The 17,593-nt window shown below is 46.3% G+C and overlaps 1 protein-coding gene across 7 annotated transcripts in view; it reads right to left on the reverse strand.

Annotated features, from left to right (window-relative positions):
- The window catches only part of tasp1 (taspase, threonine aspartase, 1), a 147,127-nt gene extending 133,200 nt beyond the window's left edge, over window positions 1-13,927 (reverse strand). For 3 of the 7 annotated variants that reach the window (XR_011947000.1, XR_011946999.1, XR_011947001.1), the window contains exons 1-3: window positions 13,607-13,927; window positions 5,951-6,018; window positions 5,678-5,746 (exon numbers count right to left, since the gene is read on the reverse strand). Coding sequence is in view for 1 of the 7 variants with exons in the window: in XM_072506482.1 (XP_072362583.1) it covers window positions 5,678-5,746; window positions 5,951-6,018; window positions 13,607-13,742 (273 nt within the window). In the remaining 6 variants the exon portion in view is untranslated. The other 4 variants (XM_072506482.1, XM_072506509.1, XM_072506504.1 and 1 more) reach the window with 4 other exon arrangements.
- Between the last annotated feature and the right edge of the window lie 3,666 nt (window positions 13,928-17,593).

Consider the following 17,593-nt stretch of genomic DNA (forward strand, 5'->3'; position numbering starts at 1 on the left):
GGGTGATGCTCGAGAAGCCCAGCAAACCACACCCACATGTTTTGTTCATGCCCGGCAGTGCAAGGGTTCTGGGTGGGGGTGGCAAAGGTGCTTTCGAAGGTGGTGGGGGTCCGGGTCGAGCCAGGCTGGAGGTTGGCTATATTTGGGGTTGCAGAAGAGCCAGGAGTGCAGGAGGCGAAAGAGGCTGATGTCTTGGCCTTTGCGTCCCTAGTAGCTCAGCGAAGGATATTGCTTATGTGGAAGGAAGCCAAACCCCCGGGCGTGGAGACCTGGATAAATGACATGGCAGGGTTTATAGAACTAGAACGGATAAAGTTCGCACTAAGGGGTTCGGCTCAAGGGTTCACCAGGCGGTGGCAACCGTTTATTGGCTACCTCGCAGAATGATAAAGGAAATGGGAAGGCAACAGCAGCAACCCGGGGGGGGGCTCGGGCAGGTCCCCAGGGGTGTTTTTGTATAGATATTTGTACTTGGTAATGTATATTGGATTGTTTGATTTTATCTCTGGAGAGTTATTATTTTTGTTATGGCAGTTGCCATTTAGTTTACATATTCTTTATTTATTTGTTAAAACGGTCACGGTTATATCTATTGTTTTATTGTTGTAAAAAGGTAAACCTTTGTATTGTTTTGTTTGACCGGAAAAAAATTTGAATAAAATATATATTTTTTAAAACTCCTCTGGTTCAATAACATCTAGTTTGCTGTACATGTGACTCCAAGCCATCCTTACCCGGTTTGCCCTACATGTGACTCCAAGCCCACAGGTGACTCAAAGCCCACATCAATGTGGTTGACTCTCACATGCCCTCGGAGATGGCCTCGCAAGTCACTCAGTTCAAGAAAAATTAGGGATGGACAATAAATGCTTGCCAGCGACACCCATATCCCACAAGAAAAATAGAAAAAAGGTCAATTCTTTTGGGAGCAAGACGTAGCAGCTAACAGCGCCCCTTGCCATGTCATAGAATCCCTATAGTGCAGAAGGAGGTGGTTTGGCCCATCGAGTCTGCACCAACCCTTGGAAAGAACACCCTACCTTGGCCCACGCCTCACCCTGTTCCCATAGCCCCACTTAATCTTTTGGTCATTAAGAGGCAATTTAGCATAGCCAATCCACCTAACTTGCACATCTTTGGACTGTGGGAGGAAACCAGAGCACCCGTTGGAAACCCACGCAGACACGGGTAGAAAGTGCAAACTCTACAGAGACAGTCACCCAAGTCTGGAATTGAACCCGGGTCCCTGGAGCTGTGAGGCAGCAGTACTTTTCTTTAAATAAACTTAGAATACCCAATTAATTCTTTCCAATTAAGAGGCAATTTAGCATGGCCAATCCACCTACCCTGCACATCTTTGGGTTGTGGGGGCGAAACCCACACAAACATGATAAGAATGTGCAAACTCCACATGGACAGTGACCCAGAGCCGGGATCGAACCTGGGACCTCAGCACCGTGAGGCAGCAGTGCTAACCACTGCGCCACCATGCTGCCTAGCAGTACTAACCACTGTGTCACCCGTCATCTTAAATAGAACAAAATAAAGGAAGCTCAGGAAAAAAAATATTCCATATGGTGATAAAGCAAAAACATTAATGGAACTAAAATGGTGCCAAAAGGCAGTCTTTGATTGCTTTCCATATTTTGTTAAACTACAGGATTTCAATTGGGTTCCTTCAAATATCTAAGAATAAAACACATTTCAGTTTAAAGGGCAAATGTTAACATCAATCATTCAGGTTGGCTATAGGACAGTTAGACAGTTACTAGTCTCAGTTTTTCCATTCCTAAGTGAGATTGCGAATTGGTGCTGAATTTCAGGCAGTCACGTGCTGGGGGTTATGACCATGTGGAACAGGACCCAAACCACAAAATCAAATTCCTTTGCCAGAGGACAGAGAAAAAGTTTCACTGCATCAGTCACTGCCCAATTTGATGTTAATTGATGTTGCATTCCAACTCACCATGCTACTTGGTGTCTCCTCCTCATTACATTTAGAATGCCAATACAAGAAACATTTAGAATCCCAATCCAAGAAACCTGATCTATTACAATTTTTTTTTAAAAACTGCAAACTGTGACAATAAACAAAGTCTGAATTGTATTTAGATGACACAGTGGGCTAAATAGCTGGCTTTTAAAGCTGACCAAAGCAGGCAAGCAGCGCGGGTTCAATTCCCGTACCAGCCTCCCCGAACAGGCGCCGGAATGTGGCGACTAGGGGCTTTTCACAGTAACTTCATTTGATGCTTACTTGTGACAATAAGCGATTTTCATTCATTTAATTTCAAAAAAGACAATATTGTTTTTGGTGCAGACAACTCTTCAGAACTGTTTAAAGGGATGCCACCTAAAATTTTAAATTTTCTAATTCACTTCTAAGTGGGCAGGATTCTCCGATTGCAGACGCTGAAATTGCGTTCACCGATTGGCCCGAGAATCCATTTCTCAGATGCTCCGCCCCCTCAAATGGCAAAATCGCTGTGTACACCGCATGCCTTTGGGGCGGCCTCAGGATGTCACCCGAGCCCCCCCCCCCCTCCCTCCCTCCCCGATGGGCCAACTTCCCTGTGGCAGTGGTCGCGTTTGCCACGGTCTTCAGGACCTCGCGTTCCGCTGGCCGGGGGGTGCTTCGGCAGGAGATGGTCCAGGGTGGCGAGGGGGGTACTATCTGGCAGGCCGGGTCAACGCACGGCCAGCACCATGATGTACGGCGCGGCTGCAGCAGGTCGCGCCGTATGTATGCGCTGCCACGGACCAGACAATTCTCCATCCGTATCTGCAGATGAAGCCATGGGCTTTATGTGGCGCGGCTGCTAGCCCCCCACTGGGCGGAGCATCGGTGTGGGGGCACCGCTCCGGACATAGCCTCAAAATCAGAGAATCCAGCCCCAAGTGTTAACGCTGACGCAGAATTCATGGACTTCGACAACAGCAAAACTGGTGCCGCACCTGGACCGATTCAACTACCAAACTGGCGCCACGTGGAATACAATCGATTCAAATGAGAAACGGTGCGGGATTCACCAGCTTCGCTATTGATACTCAGGAGGCTGACAAGCTGCAGCCTCATATACACACTTCAATCCTCCCACACACCATCCCAGCCAAAAAGTGCCGAAAAAAAACAGCACAACCTCCTCAGGGCGGCCAGGGTGAGTAGGCAACACAATGTCCCTGACACCAACTCCGCCCCCCCCCCCCAACCGGAGGGCGGACAGCCACTGAGGCCACCAGCTACCCAACCCCCTGTACTGCATGCGTCAGACTGTCTATCTTGGTCGCTTTGTTTCTCCCCCACCCATCACAGCAGAACACTGGGAGTGGGCGAAGACAAGAGGACCACCACTGGCCCTGCAGCCCCACACCATGGCAGATCAGAAGGCCTTGTACGTGGTCGTCGTCCTGGAGGAAGTGGAGGTCTCCGGGGTAGAGTTCAGCCACGGGCGAAGAAGTGAGACCCTGCTTAAATGACACGTGACCCTTGCTCCCCCCCATTCCCCACCATCATCACCCCAGAAATCCGATGGGACGTGATGGAATGCAGAGATCACCCAAGTGGACGATGGAAAGTGCTTGTGGACAGGGGTCAGACCTCGTCTCACACGATGCGCATCAGCAGAGCTCATCGCAGAGCAGGTTGTCATCATCCTCCATCTTGTGGATCAGACCTGCTGTTACTGTCAACCCAGGGCCGACACCCCCGTAGTGCGGCAGGTATGCAATACGGAGGGAGTGGGTGGGATGTGGTGCCCATGTCACTGGCCAGTCCCCTCTACCCTCCCTGCCTAGTTGGTGAATCTGGAAGCACCTGAATTGGATCTTCAGGAGGCTGAAGCAACGCTCGATCACGGACCTGGTCGCTGCATGGGCGGCGTTGTAACGGTCTGTGGTATCTGGATAGGCGTCATCAGCCACGACCGCAGCGGATAACGCGTCACCCAGGAGCCAACCCCCAGTCAGAGGAGACAGCGCGTCTCGAACATGTCAGGAATCATCAAGTGTGTCAGAATGAAGGTGTTGTGCACACTGCCCGGGTATCGGGTGCAGACGTGTATGATGCGCAGCTGATGGTCACATATCAGTTGCACGTTCATGGAGTAGGACCACTTTCGGTTGGTGTAAAGCAGCTCATCATCTGCAAGTGCTCTTAAGGGGACATGCATCCCGTCGATCACCCCCCTGGACCTGGGGCTTCCCGATGGTGGAGAACACTGCTGCCCAGGCATCCTTGTGGACTCGGTCCACATTGAAGTAGATATATGGAGCCGCCTGGGCATATAGTGCCTCCACGACGGCGCAGATGCATCTGTGCACCGATGACTGAGAGATCCCGGACAGGTCCCCACTTGGCACCTGGAAGGACCCAGTGGCGTAAAGGTTCGGGGCGACCGTCACCTTGGCAGTCACCGGGAGCGGGTGTCCTCCCCCATATCCCGCGGTGACAGGTGTGCCATGATCTGACAGATATGTCGCACTGACTCTCTGCTCAGCCAGTCTTCGACGGCATGCATGCTCCGGCAGATCCTCGAATGACAGGCGCTGCCGGTGCACACAAAGCCTCATGCGGAGCCTCCTTGGTATGGTCTCCTCCTCGGCCTGTTGGGACAGCCAGCTCTCCATCCTGGGCAGCTGCCTCTGGTCCCTTTGTGGCATGCTCCGCTGCTGCAGCTTCCTACTCCTCCTCGAGCAGCAGCAGCTCGTACAGCCACAGGGTATCCCCCTGGGCTGCGGCGACTAGCAGGAAGGCCCCCATTGCTGGTTGAATTCCGATATCCACTGTCTGCAGTGGGTGAAAAGCCGACATGTTAGCATGGTGCATACCCCTGTCCCAAACCTGGTCCAACGTGCTGTCCGTCCCTGATGCCAGGTGTACCAATGGCTGGCACTGCCCTTGCCCTGGGTGGGCCGCCTGATGCCCCACTGGTGGGTGGGGGTCCTCATACTGCTGGTGTCACTCTGCAGAACCAGGGGTGGGTGGTCAGTGGGGTGCACAGCAAGATGGCTGCCTTGCAGGCCGCGGTAATGGCGGTCCGTGACTGGACACCGCCCCAGTCGTGTGTGGGGGGTGGGTAACCCCAGCCACTTGCCCCGTTCCTCCATTACCCCTCCTCCATGGCAAGCCACCCCCCTCCCCCCCAGCAAGCCAGTGACTGGCCTGTCAGCCCAGTATCATCTCTCCATGTCGTAACTCCTCTCTTTCCCTCATCAGCCATGATGCCGATTTCACGATTTTCCAAGAGAATACTGCGTCAGGCCTGCTAATGACATGTAAATGGTGTTTACTGTACAGTTCCAGAACATTTGACAACCGCTGTCGAGGTGATGAGAATTGTGGTTTGGCATCAAATTGGTGCCCACCGCGATTTGCCGTCGGAACAGATTCTCCGCCCAATCGAGTTTTGCGATTTTGGTGGCAGCCAATGGGGAATCCTGCCCAGTATTTTCTGTCCTTCTGTTTAATTTAAAACTAATGGGATTCAGGGTCTATCTAAATTATTTATAAAGATTGTGATTGTATTTACTGAGCTATATGGGACAGAAATATAAGTAAGCTACAAAGTAAACAATCATATTAATCTACTGGGCCATCTAGAAGTTTAATAGAGCAGAATGCCAAGAACTTTGAACTGCTATTCATATAAGTTACGAAACAGTTTGCTCATATTCTTACCTCTAGCTCAACAAGGGCTGCTGTAACTACATCAACAGCTAGAGCCCCAGCTTGCAGTTTTTCGATTGCCTGAAAGACAAACAGGTTTCTGATTGAAATGCCTTCATTATAAAATTAACTGAACTGACAAAAACTTTGTTAATACTTCGACTAAGTTTCAAGCCTTTCGTGAAAATGTTTCAATTGACCAATTCACATATAAAATGTAAGCTAAAATATCAGAAAGCCAGGTCAATAAGTCAGTATCAGCCAACAAGTAGCAAATATTCCTACCTTTTGGCAAGCTTTCTTACAAACTTGTTTATACTCCTTGGCCTTGGATTCAGAATGATAGCCTGCTCCTAAAACAATCAAGTTTTAAACAATTACATTTTTGGGACTGCATATGGAAATTTTAATTAATCACATCATCCACTTTGTAGTCGTACATCAAACTCTTAACTATAAACTTGTTTGTTGGCCATCTTTTCAAAGGAAAAGCTTCCTCAAAGCCCAATGAACAAAGTTGCTGCTCATAGTACTAATCCGCACAAACCAAATTATCCCAATTTGAGAAGCAGTCTGTGCTGCATTAGCTGATTGGAACCAAGGGAGCAATTTGAATGGTACCATCCTAGGGCTACAAAGATTAGAAAAACATCCAGAGTTCCTGCTCCCAATTATTATCTTTTCTTGCAAAGTGTATTTGCATAGACATAGACGAGATCAGAAGTGGCTAGGCTGTAATGCTGCCTCCTTCCCTCAGTGTCGATGCTCACTTATGCAAAGTTTGGTGACAGCCAATTTCCATGGATGGACAGAGAGAGAAAGAGAGAGAGAATGTTTTTGTTTAAAAGTTACATATATATATTCAACGTACAGCAGTGACATCTCGTGGCACAAAAGCACCTTGAAATAGCTACCTTAGTCAATTCTATTGGCAGTTTTCATTTCCCCCTATAAAAGCTTTCAGAAGCATATATGAAATACAATAGGTGAAAGATTAAAATATAATTTATAAGACAGATCAAACAAAGAATACCAAATATATTTCAATGTAAAGACTTGCAGCTTTGTTACAGTTAAGTTCAAAAACCTAGAGAATAGACGAGTTACAAACACCAAAAATTAGCAGCTAGATTTCCTTCACACAATACAGAGCCACACCTTGCAGCAAATTTCTCACAAATCAACATTATTAGGTCAAATCTCATTAACTGTCTAGTGGCAGTGTACTAATAGACCGCATTAAAAGAAATGGTCAGACTAACTCAAGAATCGGTCAAAAATTAAAACATCAATAGAAAACAAATGTAGGTGAACCAAGGTGGCTTTTGTGTACTTCTCACGTTGCAATCATAAAGCAACATTAATAGCACACAGAAGCACCGAACTAGAACTGGTACACCAAGATAGCAGAACAAAGACCAAGGGCGCAATCTAATGGAAAAGTTTCCAAGTGTCATTTGTGGCGGGTTTTGCTGGGAGTTCCCCACCCACTATCTAACCACATATAGGGCGCGATCTACCCGAATGGCAGACGAAATGAGCTCAGAGCTCTGAGAAACACCCTCCTTTCTAACGCATCTGGGAGATATGGGGCCTCAACGGGGAACCTAACAAGCCCGCACTTATCCCCGTTTTCTGCATTCCTCAGAGCAGCACGAGCGATCGAGAAGCTACATTTAACAACTCACTATAAGGGCCCCATTAATCTCCCCAGCCCAATCACTGCTGCGGCAAGTATGGCACCAGTAGTGCCCCCTCCCCCCACAGCACCAGCAGTGTTCCTCCGCACCCCCCTCCCCCCCACCGGCAGTGCCCAGAGGGAATGCATCCGATGACCTCTAATCCCCTTGGAGGCCCCACGAGTGCCATTCTGCCTGGTCCCCGTTCGTGGAGACCAGCAGTGAATGGCGTTCACCCGAGGTCTCCAAGGTTAGGGAGTTAGATCTCATGCCTCGGTTAGATCTCAGGAACGTATATTAGATGGAGACTAGCTGTCTCACTCCAATATGCAGAATTGCCAGAAAGTGACCCTGTCCACAACGAACAGGATTCACATTACGACATCTTGGGCCCTGGGGAGTTTCTCAGCAGTTTAGCCCACACTTGGAAACTGAAGTGGCTGGGCAGACCGGCTTCTCAGAGATCAGGCCCCTATTTGACAAGATGCCCTGATTTCTAAGTGAGCTCGCAAGACCCCCACGCATATGGGCATTACATCCTCCCCCCGCAACGTGAAGACGCCCCATTATGGGGCCCCTGTGGGCCCCCTTTCCCCCCCCCCAAAAGCCTTCATCCCCCAATCTCCCAGAGGTCCCTTATCTGCCCTGCACCCCTCCCTTCATACCCCTCCTCCGTCCTCCTTTCATGGCATAGGCCCTGTCCCTCGTCAGTGCCACCCTTGCACTGGCTTTCTCGCTATCTACTGGCCTTGCTGCGCTCCTGTTTGAGCATGACACGGCTGATAGATCATGCCCCAAGAATAGGATTTTCATTCCCAGTTCCCAATTACGCCGCTAGGATTCCACAAATGCTGGTGGCAAAACCCAGAGGGAGAGATTAAAGATGATCACTGGCCCTCCGATCTGCCACCAGGAGGCCATCTCCAACCATCAACCGGGCTTTGGCCCCAGTTGAGGGCCTACTTTCCTTCTGGAAATTCTAGATGGCATATCACAAGTCCCCTCAATCGGCACTGTAATTAAATCTAACTGGCCACCTGTCTCTAGCAGGACTTTTTCCATCAAGAATGATGCTAACCAGCAGAAAGAGAATTCCATGTCGAAACCTCAGGTGGAGAATGATGAATGGTGCAGTGCCTGCAAAGCACCATTTTGGATACACGTGCCACAGGCTGTATATACATTCGGGCGGCTAAATGAGATACTTCCTTCTATTTATGTAGAGTCGTAAGGGTTGCAGCCCCCTTCCTACATTTGAAATAGCTGCTGAATTTCAGCCAAACTCCACTCATTTGCAACCACCTGGCACACAGTGGCGTGGGCATATCAGTGCACTCCCAAGCAGGTCTGCTTCTGGGCCTAGCCATTCAAAATGTTCAAATGCAGAGAATGAGTCACTAACCCCAACTGTTTGCCACTCTTTCAGAGCACTCCTCTTGGATAAAGCACTGTTAGAATGCCTACGAAGTGTGAAATGGTCCTTATTAATGGTGTGTACATAGACTGTGTTTCTTGCCTTTGTGACATTGGCTACAACTCTGCCATTAAACTGGTCAATTTGAAGAGAAGAAATAGCACCAGATGCACAAGAATTTTACCGTAACACAAGTGTCTTCTTGTAATCCTTCCTTATAATCAAGAGGTTGACACCAGAAAGCCGAATGTGTGAACTCTAATGGATTCCTTGTTTCAGAGTCATCATTTTGGCGATGACAGACCTCGAACATATTTACTCAATTGACCACAAACTGAAATTATTCTACAATCCATTCACAAACCCAGGAGTTTTAAAGAACCAGGATTCGGGATGTTGCAGTTACTTGTCTCACTTTTCAGTATTGAAGTACATAATCCTACTTACGATTCAGTTTTACCCAGGGACAAAAATAAATAAGTCATCATAAACTGTTATTTAAACTGTGAATAATATATGTACAAATAACCAAGCACAAATCTGATGCAGTTCCTTTTCCTTGAATTCCAGAAGGAACATCTCCCTACAGGTGTTGCTAACTTTTGGTTGGTTCAATTGGCTCTGTTTCATAACCTTTGCTCTAGAGTCGCCAGGTATCTTTATGATACCGCCACGAGGTTCAAGTTCAAGTACTGATCAATAACTCAACACACCAATTCGTAAGATTCAAATCAAAAGACATTTATTATACACAGTCAATCGCTACTCATGCATACATTCTACTTTCTAGGCTATTTCTATAACTAACAGGCCTATACTTAGCTTTGGGCTGGCCCACCAGGTCAGGGGAACAAGTGGCCTTTCGTTCGGGTTCTGAAACTGCAGGATTCAAAAGCTGGTATGGACTGGTAGCTAGGAGCGCCTATCTCGTAGCGAGTGTTGACTTGAGACTTACTTGTTTGGCGGCCGCTGGACAGTTCACTCTCAGGGGTTGCTTTGCGACCCTGTCAAGAAGGACGATTTGAACTTGGGGGCTTTACTTTATAGTCCCCAGGGCGGACCTGGTTCCAAGTGATTGGACTACTTTCCGATCACTTGGATCGATTTCTCCAATGCTGAAGCGGTTCCCCGATTGCTGGGCGGTCCCAAGTGTCCGTTGGCCTTCCTTTGTCTTGGCTCCTGCTGGCGCCGAGGAGTCTGGCTTGGCTTTGTTTACCTTAACTGTTGCCAGTGTGCCTGGGAATCGCACATTACTATGTAGATGGCTGCTACATTACTATGCAGATGGCTGCTGGTTTTGATGCTGTCTGGTTGTTTTGCAGGTTCCAATATACATGATTTCTGTATTTGCTAGTCTTTGTTGGCTGAATTTCCCTTCAGCCTTTGCGGTTCTCCACTTTAAGTCGGTAAGTGGCCAACTCAAGTGGCTACACAGAATAGCTCTACAGCCATGCCTCCGTGGCTTTTTATCCATAAATGCATGACTGTTAGCAACTGTAGGTTTCCATGCTGTTTCAACCCAATCCTCCTGAGTAAATTTAACATTAACCCTTTGGGGTGAGATGAGCATGGAGATGGAGAAAACACTGACAATAAACATAACTGAAACTACATTAAAAAAGTTCAGTCAGCATAAATTATGCCAAGTTTGGGAGGTAGTCACTAATGACAACATGGACAGTGGCATGAACAGAATCAAATAAATCTCAAATTCTGATTGTGGGGTTATTTTGGAACAATTTTAAGTAGGTTTGTTGCTGACGCAATGCGAGCTAATTGACGGTTACCTAGCTTGTATCAAGTGGACGAGAAGTATTATATATCTCCTCCTTTTTGAGTTCTCTGCTTGAAGGCAAGTTCTTGTCAATTATTTGCTGAACCGAGACAGAGAGCCGGGAGTTTTTTTTAAACTACGGATAGAGCGAGGAATGAGCCCCCAAATATACCTCAGCCATAACATGGATCAAACCTCGTACTGTCAACGTTAAGCTGATCCACATGCTAACCGTCTAGCCAACTGAGCTAACTGCACTCCCTCATTGGCGTCAACTTTATGATTACAAGGAATAAAGCAGAGGTAATTGTGGCAAGATAGATTTCTTGTCCCTCTGGTGTTCTTTCCTCTTCACATAAACATGGTGGTTGTACCCAATGCCATAATGACAAGAAATACAGTCCATGTACACACCATGAATACAGACCATTCCACTTTTTAGACATTTTGTGATGTATCCAAGATGAGGGCATTAACAATAGAGTTTATTCAAAACTGTGGAATGTGTGTAGTCATACTAACCTGATTTTCCAATTTAATAATGTAAGCAATAAACATGTTGCGCCCAACAATCATAGCAGGTTTGAAGAGCATCAGTCATATGGACAAGGAGCAGGAGTAGACCATTCGGCCCCTTGAGCCTGCTCCAACATTTAACAAGATAATGGCTTATCTGATAGTAATTTCAAATCTGCAACCCAGAGTTCCAAAGACTCTCAAGCCTCAGAAATGTTTTTGCATTATCTCCATTTTAAATGGGTGACCCCTTATTTTTAAACAGTGACCCCTAGTTCTAGATTCTCCCACAAGAGAAAACATCCTCTCCACATCCACCCTGTCAAGTCACCTCAGGATCTTAAAAAGGTTTCAATGAAGTCACCTCTTACTCTTCTAAACTCCAGCAGATACAGGCCTAGCCCATTCAACCTTTCCTCTTAAGACAACCTGTCCATTCCAGGTATTCGTCTGGTAAACCTTCTCTGAACTGATTCTAACACATTTACACCCTTCCTTAAATAAGGTGACCAATACTGTAATTACTTTTGTAATCAATTCCCTTTGCAGCAAATTATAACATTTTATTAGCTTTCCTAATTACTTGCTGTACCTGCATACTAGCCTGCAATTCATACACTAAAATGCTCAGATCCGTGTGGTCTTTCTCATCCTGGTGTGCGTAGGGCCCTGAAAGAGTGGCAAACAGTTGGCGTGACTCATCCAGCGCATCCGAACTTAAAAAAATTTAGATACTTTGTTATTGGACATTTTGCAAAAGGAACAGAGGGGATTTTATGATGGAACAAGATGGTTCCTCTGGCTTTTTCTAGGTGCACTTTGAACCATCCAGTGGTCATGGTACAAATGAAAATCTTTCTTTTCCAGTGTGGATCTCTCCGGTTTCCTCTTTAGAAACAGACCAATAGGATGGAACCGAGATATACCTAATGCGACAAAAGAATAATTTAAATTTCAACACAGTCCAAGTGCCTTACCAAAAGGGTAAAACCAATAAATACGATCCAAAATAAATATTTTTATACTCCAACCTGAATTATAAAATAATATCCTGTCCTGCCTGCTGGTTGCAGATACACTTTCAATTCTTTCAGGGGGTGACACTGTGGCTAGCACTGCTGCCCCTCTGCTGCAGGTTCGATTCAGACCTCGGGTGACTGACTCTGGAGTTTGTACGTTTTCACCATGTCTATGTGGGTTTCCTCCGGGTGCTCCGGTTTCCTCCCATAGTCCAACGATGTGCCAATTAGGGAAATTGGTTATGCTAAATTGCCACTTAGGGTGCGTTGCAGAATTAGGGCAGGGAATTGGGCCTACGTGGGACGGTCTTTCAAGGGTCAGTGCCGACTCGATGGTCCAAATGGCCTCCTTCCGCACTGTAGGGATTCTATGAGATTCCCTCTCCAAAGCTGACAACATAGGTTTTTCTATAATTGAGTACACACGTTCTTGTAGTGCTCAAATAAGAAAGTTGGTATAATAGAATTAAAAATATTCTTCTTCTTTCTGGTAAGGGTTTAATATCAATCCACTGATTTCTGGGTAATTGCGAGTTATTGAACACCCATTTAATGATAATAGGAACATTGCAGGATTCACAGCAAGGAATTTGCTGGACTACGGCTGTATTCCACATTCTCAGCAAATGGTAATAATTTGTTAAAATACAAGGCACATATTACCAGGACTTAATTTCTTTCGCATTCATTGAACGTGATGTCAAGTTCAAATTAAACACGATAATGTGGCCATACAAAGGAAAATGTCTGCTTTTTGAAAGGGGACCCTCTCAGAGATAAAACTGAAAGCTTCCAGAATGTCAAAAATATACCACCAATGGCAATTCGTGCCATGCAGATGTGCTGAGGAAATTTTAAATATGCACAGGGGAGGCAGTGGCATAGTCACTGGGCTAAGTAAACCAGCAACCCAGAGTAATGTTCTGAGGACCTAAGTTCAAACCCCACCACTGCAGATGTTGGAATTTGAATTCAATAAAAATCTTAAATTAAAAGTCTGATAATGAGCATGAAACCATTGTCGGTTGTCCTAAAAACATATTGGTTATCCTTTAGGGAAGGAAATCTGCCATCCTTACCTGGTCTGGCCTACATGTGACTCCAGATCCACATAGGGACAAGCAATAAATGCTGGCCCAGCCAGCACAGCCCCATCCCATGAATGAATAAAATAATAGAGCTAGGTTCAATTAGGATGAAATTGTAGAGGAAAAAAGGGGAGTGCGTGAAGAATTATAAAGAAAACAAGACAAGGACAGAAACGTGAGAAGGGCAAACTAAAGAAAGTGAAAGGCAGACGATGTGTGCGCGTGGATGATAGTTACATAAAGTAACCTCTTTATCCAGGAGCAACGCTGCGGGAGGGCGCCTCGTATTTACAAACCCCAAGAAAATGCCGTCAAACAGGTCGACATGTAGGAAATGACCTTTTGCAGTTGAGGGATTTGTAGATGCACCGCAATAAGAGACAGCTCTTACTTTTCAAAGGGCAGACTTTCAGGTTTGACCTTGGGGCTCAGGGGATTGATTGCTGCTCACCTGCGTGCACCAGCACAAACCCCACGCTACTCCCCTCGGAGGCCGCTTCCTTTCCGCTCCTGTCGATCGGCGCGGTCCCCTCAGCTGTGCCGGGGGGCTGCGGGTCGCCGGATGCAAGGCTCCCTACGGCCTCCATGGTCACAGCCAGACAACATGGCAACCCTCCCCTGCCATCAAATCGGACGTGCCACGCTGAATGTGGGCGGGAGGAAGGACCGGAGCAGTACAAAATACCACCCGGGACGGACACGGAGCCCGTCTGACAGGACGAGTTGGAAGGCCCTGAACTGGGAATACGCAAGCGCACTCTTACCCCGCCCCCGGCGGTTTAACGGCCGCTCGTTCCATTCGCCCCGCCCACCGCGCGCAATCGGCGACCGTTGGCAGCGTCTCGCCTCCCGCCCTCTGAATTCACTTCCGGGTTAGACCGTCCCTGTCTCTTGGGTACAACGTGCACAGGTGTGAAGAAGGTGGTCGAGAAGATGGTGGCTAACCCAGGCTAAGAGGGGTGACATTGGGAAGTCAGCAATGGATAATGAACGGTGCGCTGGGAGTTCATGACATTGTTATAAATAACTAGTTCCTGATTCATAATATTTAAGAGAAATTATTATTTCTGGGACGATTAACATTTCACTGTACAAAATGGAATTAATGCAACTAAATTAGCTTGAAGACTATTGCACCCCTAAGGTGTCAACAGCTAGGAAGGTAAGATTATCAAACAGCAGGTGGGTTTATTTAGCTGGAGAATTGAGGACCAGATGTCAGTTCTGTAGAAGGGTCCTATGGGCTCAAAATAGTAACTATTTCTCTCTCCACAGATACTGTTAGATCTGCTGAGTTTCTCCAGCATTTTCTGTTTTTATTCCAATTTGTCTACACTGCTTACAAAGAAATGCAGCACAGAGAGTTGTTTCGTCTTGGGAATAACGTAACAATGTTTAAAGCATTCAGTGACCCCTCAAAGGCTTAGAAGTTGTCATTGAGATGGGTAGAGCTGAAGAAAATTCTAGGATTTCAATTTATCTGTGTGTTTGCTGGGGAATGGGTGTACTGCAGCAGCAGATAAGACCGCACCAAAAAGGTGTTGATGTTAGCAGGCTCCAGACAGCAAAAATGTTTCTGTTAGCTGGCTCTGCAGTTGGGACTTAGGAGATGTGTCAGGGGTTGTTTGGTATGTCTCTGCAGTTAGGGCCCAGCAGAAGTTCTGGGAAGCTGAGAAGGTAGCAGAAAGTCACTGGCTCAGTGCTGGAAAGGGTCAAGGCTCAGAAGCAGCTCTGGAAGCCAGGAATAGCTTGGTGTAACTGGGAGACTGGAGCTTGGTGAAATCCAGGGGCAGCGCCAGCCCAATGAAGCTTGCCAGCTATTGAACTGCTGAAATTGCACCAGTAAGCAAAGGCTGGAGTGCAGATTCGGAAATTCAGGGGAACACCGTCTCAGGAGACGAGATTGAAATCCTGGGAGGTGTGCAGTCATTGAGGCAGTCTGAGTTGGAGGCACTTTGAGGGAATTCAGAGGCATGATCTTTGAAAGTGAAAAGTTTGCAGTCCCTTATAAAGGAGATAAAGTTTCAACGAGGTTGGTTGACTCTGGTGTCTAGGTGGGTTGCTGAGACATCTGTGCGATATGTCTTGATCACGTTTGCTGTTTTTATTTTATTTTAGAGTACCCAATTCTTTTTTTTCCAATAAAGGGACAGTTTTAGCATGGCCAATTCACCTACCATGCACATCCTTTGATTGTAGGGGTGAGATCCACGCAGACTCGGGGAGAATGTGCAAACTCCACACGGACAGTGACCCGAGGCCAGGATCGAACTGGGTCTTCAGTGCCATGTCAGCAGTGCTAACCACTGGGCCAATGTGCTGGCCTTACATTTGCTGTTTTGTCATGTAAGAGTACCCTTTAAGAAATGCGTGTTTAAGAAATGTACCTTTAAGAAATGGAGCTGCTCATGTTACTGGAGTGATGTCAGAGTGTGGGTAGAGCTGAGCTCCACTTCTGCTTTTTTAGTTTCAGTTTCAGAAAGCTTGGGTGAGTCTGTGAGCTGCATTGCTGTTGATCTCTGCCATGAAGGACTATCTCTTAATCATTTGGTGAATTCAGAGAATTGTAAATGTTTTCAGTCTTAAATGTAAACACTGATGTGCTCCTGTTTGGAGGTTTGTTAAGTCTTTTGGGTGTTAAAGAACAGCATACAGATTACTGAGTGTTGTATTCTTTGGGGGGTGTATTTGATTTACTGGTTGCTAAGATGTTCACTGTTTTAGAAAGGTTCACTTGAGTTCATAGAATAAACATTGTTTTGTTTTAAAAACCACTGGTCCATTTTCTGCTGTACCATGCCTGTAGAGTGAACCGTGAGCTCCCGTGCCACAATCTATTAAAAGTTGTGGGTCAGCTGAACTCCATGATACACTTTGGGATTCTTTAAACCCAGGCCCATAACAATTGGGGGCTCGAGGGGGATAAACGTCTATCTATTCGATTGGCTGGGTGAACTTAAAGACAGCGAGGGGTGAGCATATTGTGGATGTGTTTCAGGTGTGGTATTTTAGTTGAAGTGGGGAGTGTGTTGTGGACAATGGCTCTTTCAGAGGATCAGAGGTTTTTTGGGGTGGAGACTGTCACACGCAGTACCTTACGGACAGAGACTAAAAGCAGACTGTTAGATTTGGCAAAAACATTGCAGTTAACAGTACCTGACAAAATGCGAAAAGATGAGGTAATTATGGCGGTGGCTAAGCATTTAAAGTTGCCTGAGATACAGTTTGACTCATTGGAAATGGCAAAAATTCAGTTGCAAATTAAACAAATGGAACATGAGAAAGAATTAAAGCAGCTTGAATACGAAAGAGAGAGAGCGGAAAGAGAAAGCGAGCGAGAGGAAAAAGAAAAGGAGAGAGAAGAAATGAGAAAAGAAAGAATAGCCCTAGCAGAACAAAAATAAAGAGAAAGGGAGATACAGAGCAGGGAAAAAGATAAAGAGAGAGAGTTTGAACTTCAGAAAATGGCCATGAAACATGACAGTCAGTTAAAATTGGCAGACGTAAAGGGAAACGTACAGTTGGATGATAGTGATGAGGATAGTGAGAAAGAGTGTCAAATTCGGAGGCTTGGTGGGAATCTATTTAAATGTGTCCAAGCATTGCCAAGGTTTGCCGAGAAGGAGGTAGAAGCCTTTTTCATTTCATTTGAGAAGGTAGCTAAACAAATGAAATGGCCACAGGACATGTGGGTATTACTGATTCAGTACTGATTCCAATGAGTATTACTGGTAGGTAGAGCTAGTGAAGTGTTTGCGTCACTACCAGAGGAGTATCTGAGTCATATGAGGAGGTGAAGAAATACATCTTGGGTCCATATGAACTAGTGCCTGAAGCCGACAGACAAAGGTTTAGAAATTTAAGGAAAGAATTTGGTCAAACATACATGGAGTTTGAATGGCTCAAACAGAGTAATTTTGATAGGTGGATAAGGGCTTTGAAAATAGATCAAACGTATGAAGCTCTCAGAGAAATTATACTTTTGGAGGAGTTTAAAAATTCAATTCCTGATGTAGTGAGAACTCATGTGGAAGAGCAGAGGGTTAAAACTGCGAGGTTAGCAGCAGAAATGGCAGATGATTATGAATTAGTTCATAAATCAAAGCTTGGTTTCCGACATCAGTTTCAGCCTGTGAGGGATAGAAACTTAAGGCGAGGCCACGTTGGATTTGGTTTTGGCTAATGAACCAGGCCAGGTGTTGAATTTGGAGGTAGGAGAGCACTTTGGGGACGGTGACCACAATTCGGTGACGTTTACGTTAATGATGGAAAGGGATAAGTATACACCGCAGGGCAAGAGTTGTAGCTGGGGGAAGGGCAATTATGATGCCATTAGACGTGACTTGGGGGGGATAAGGTGGAGAAGTAGGCTGCAAGTGTTGGGCACACTGGATAAGTGGAGCTTGTTCAAGGATCAGCTACTGCGTGTTCTTGATAA

The sequence above is a fragment of the Scyliorhinus torazame genome, chromosome 1 (genome assembly GCF_047496885.1).
Source record: "Scyliorhinus torazame isolate Kashiwa2021f chromosome 1, sScyTor2.1, whole genome shotgun sequence".
NCBI classification, from domain to species: domain Eukaryota; kingdom Metazoa; phylum Chordata; class Chondrichthyes; order Carcharhiniformes; family Scyliorhinidae; genus Scyliorhinus; species Scyliorhinus torazame.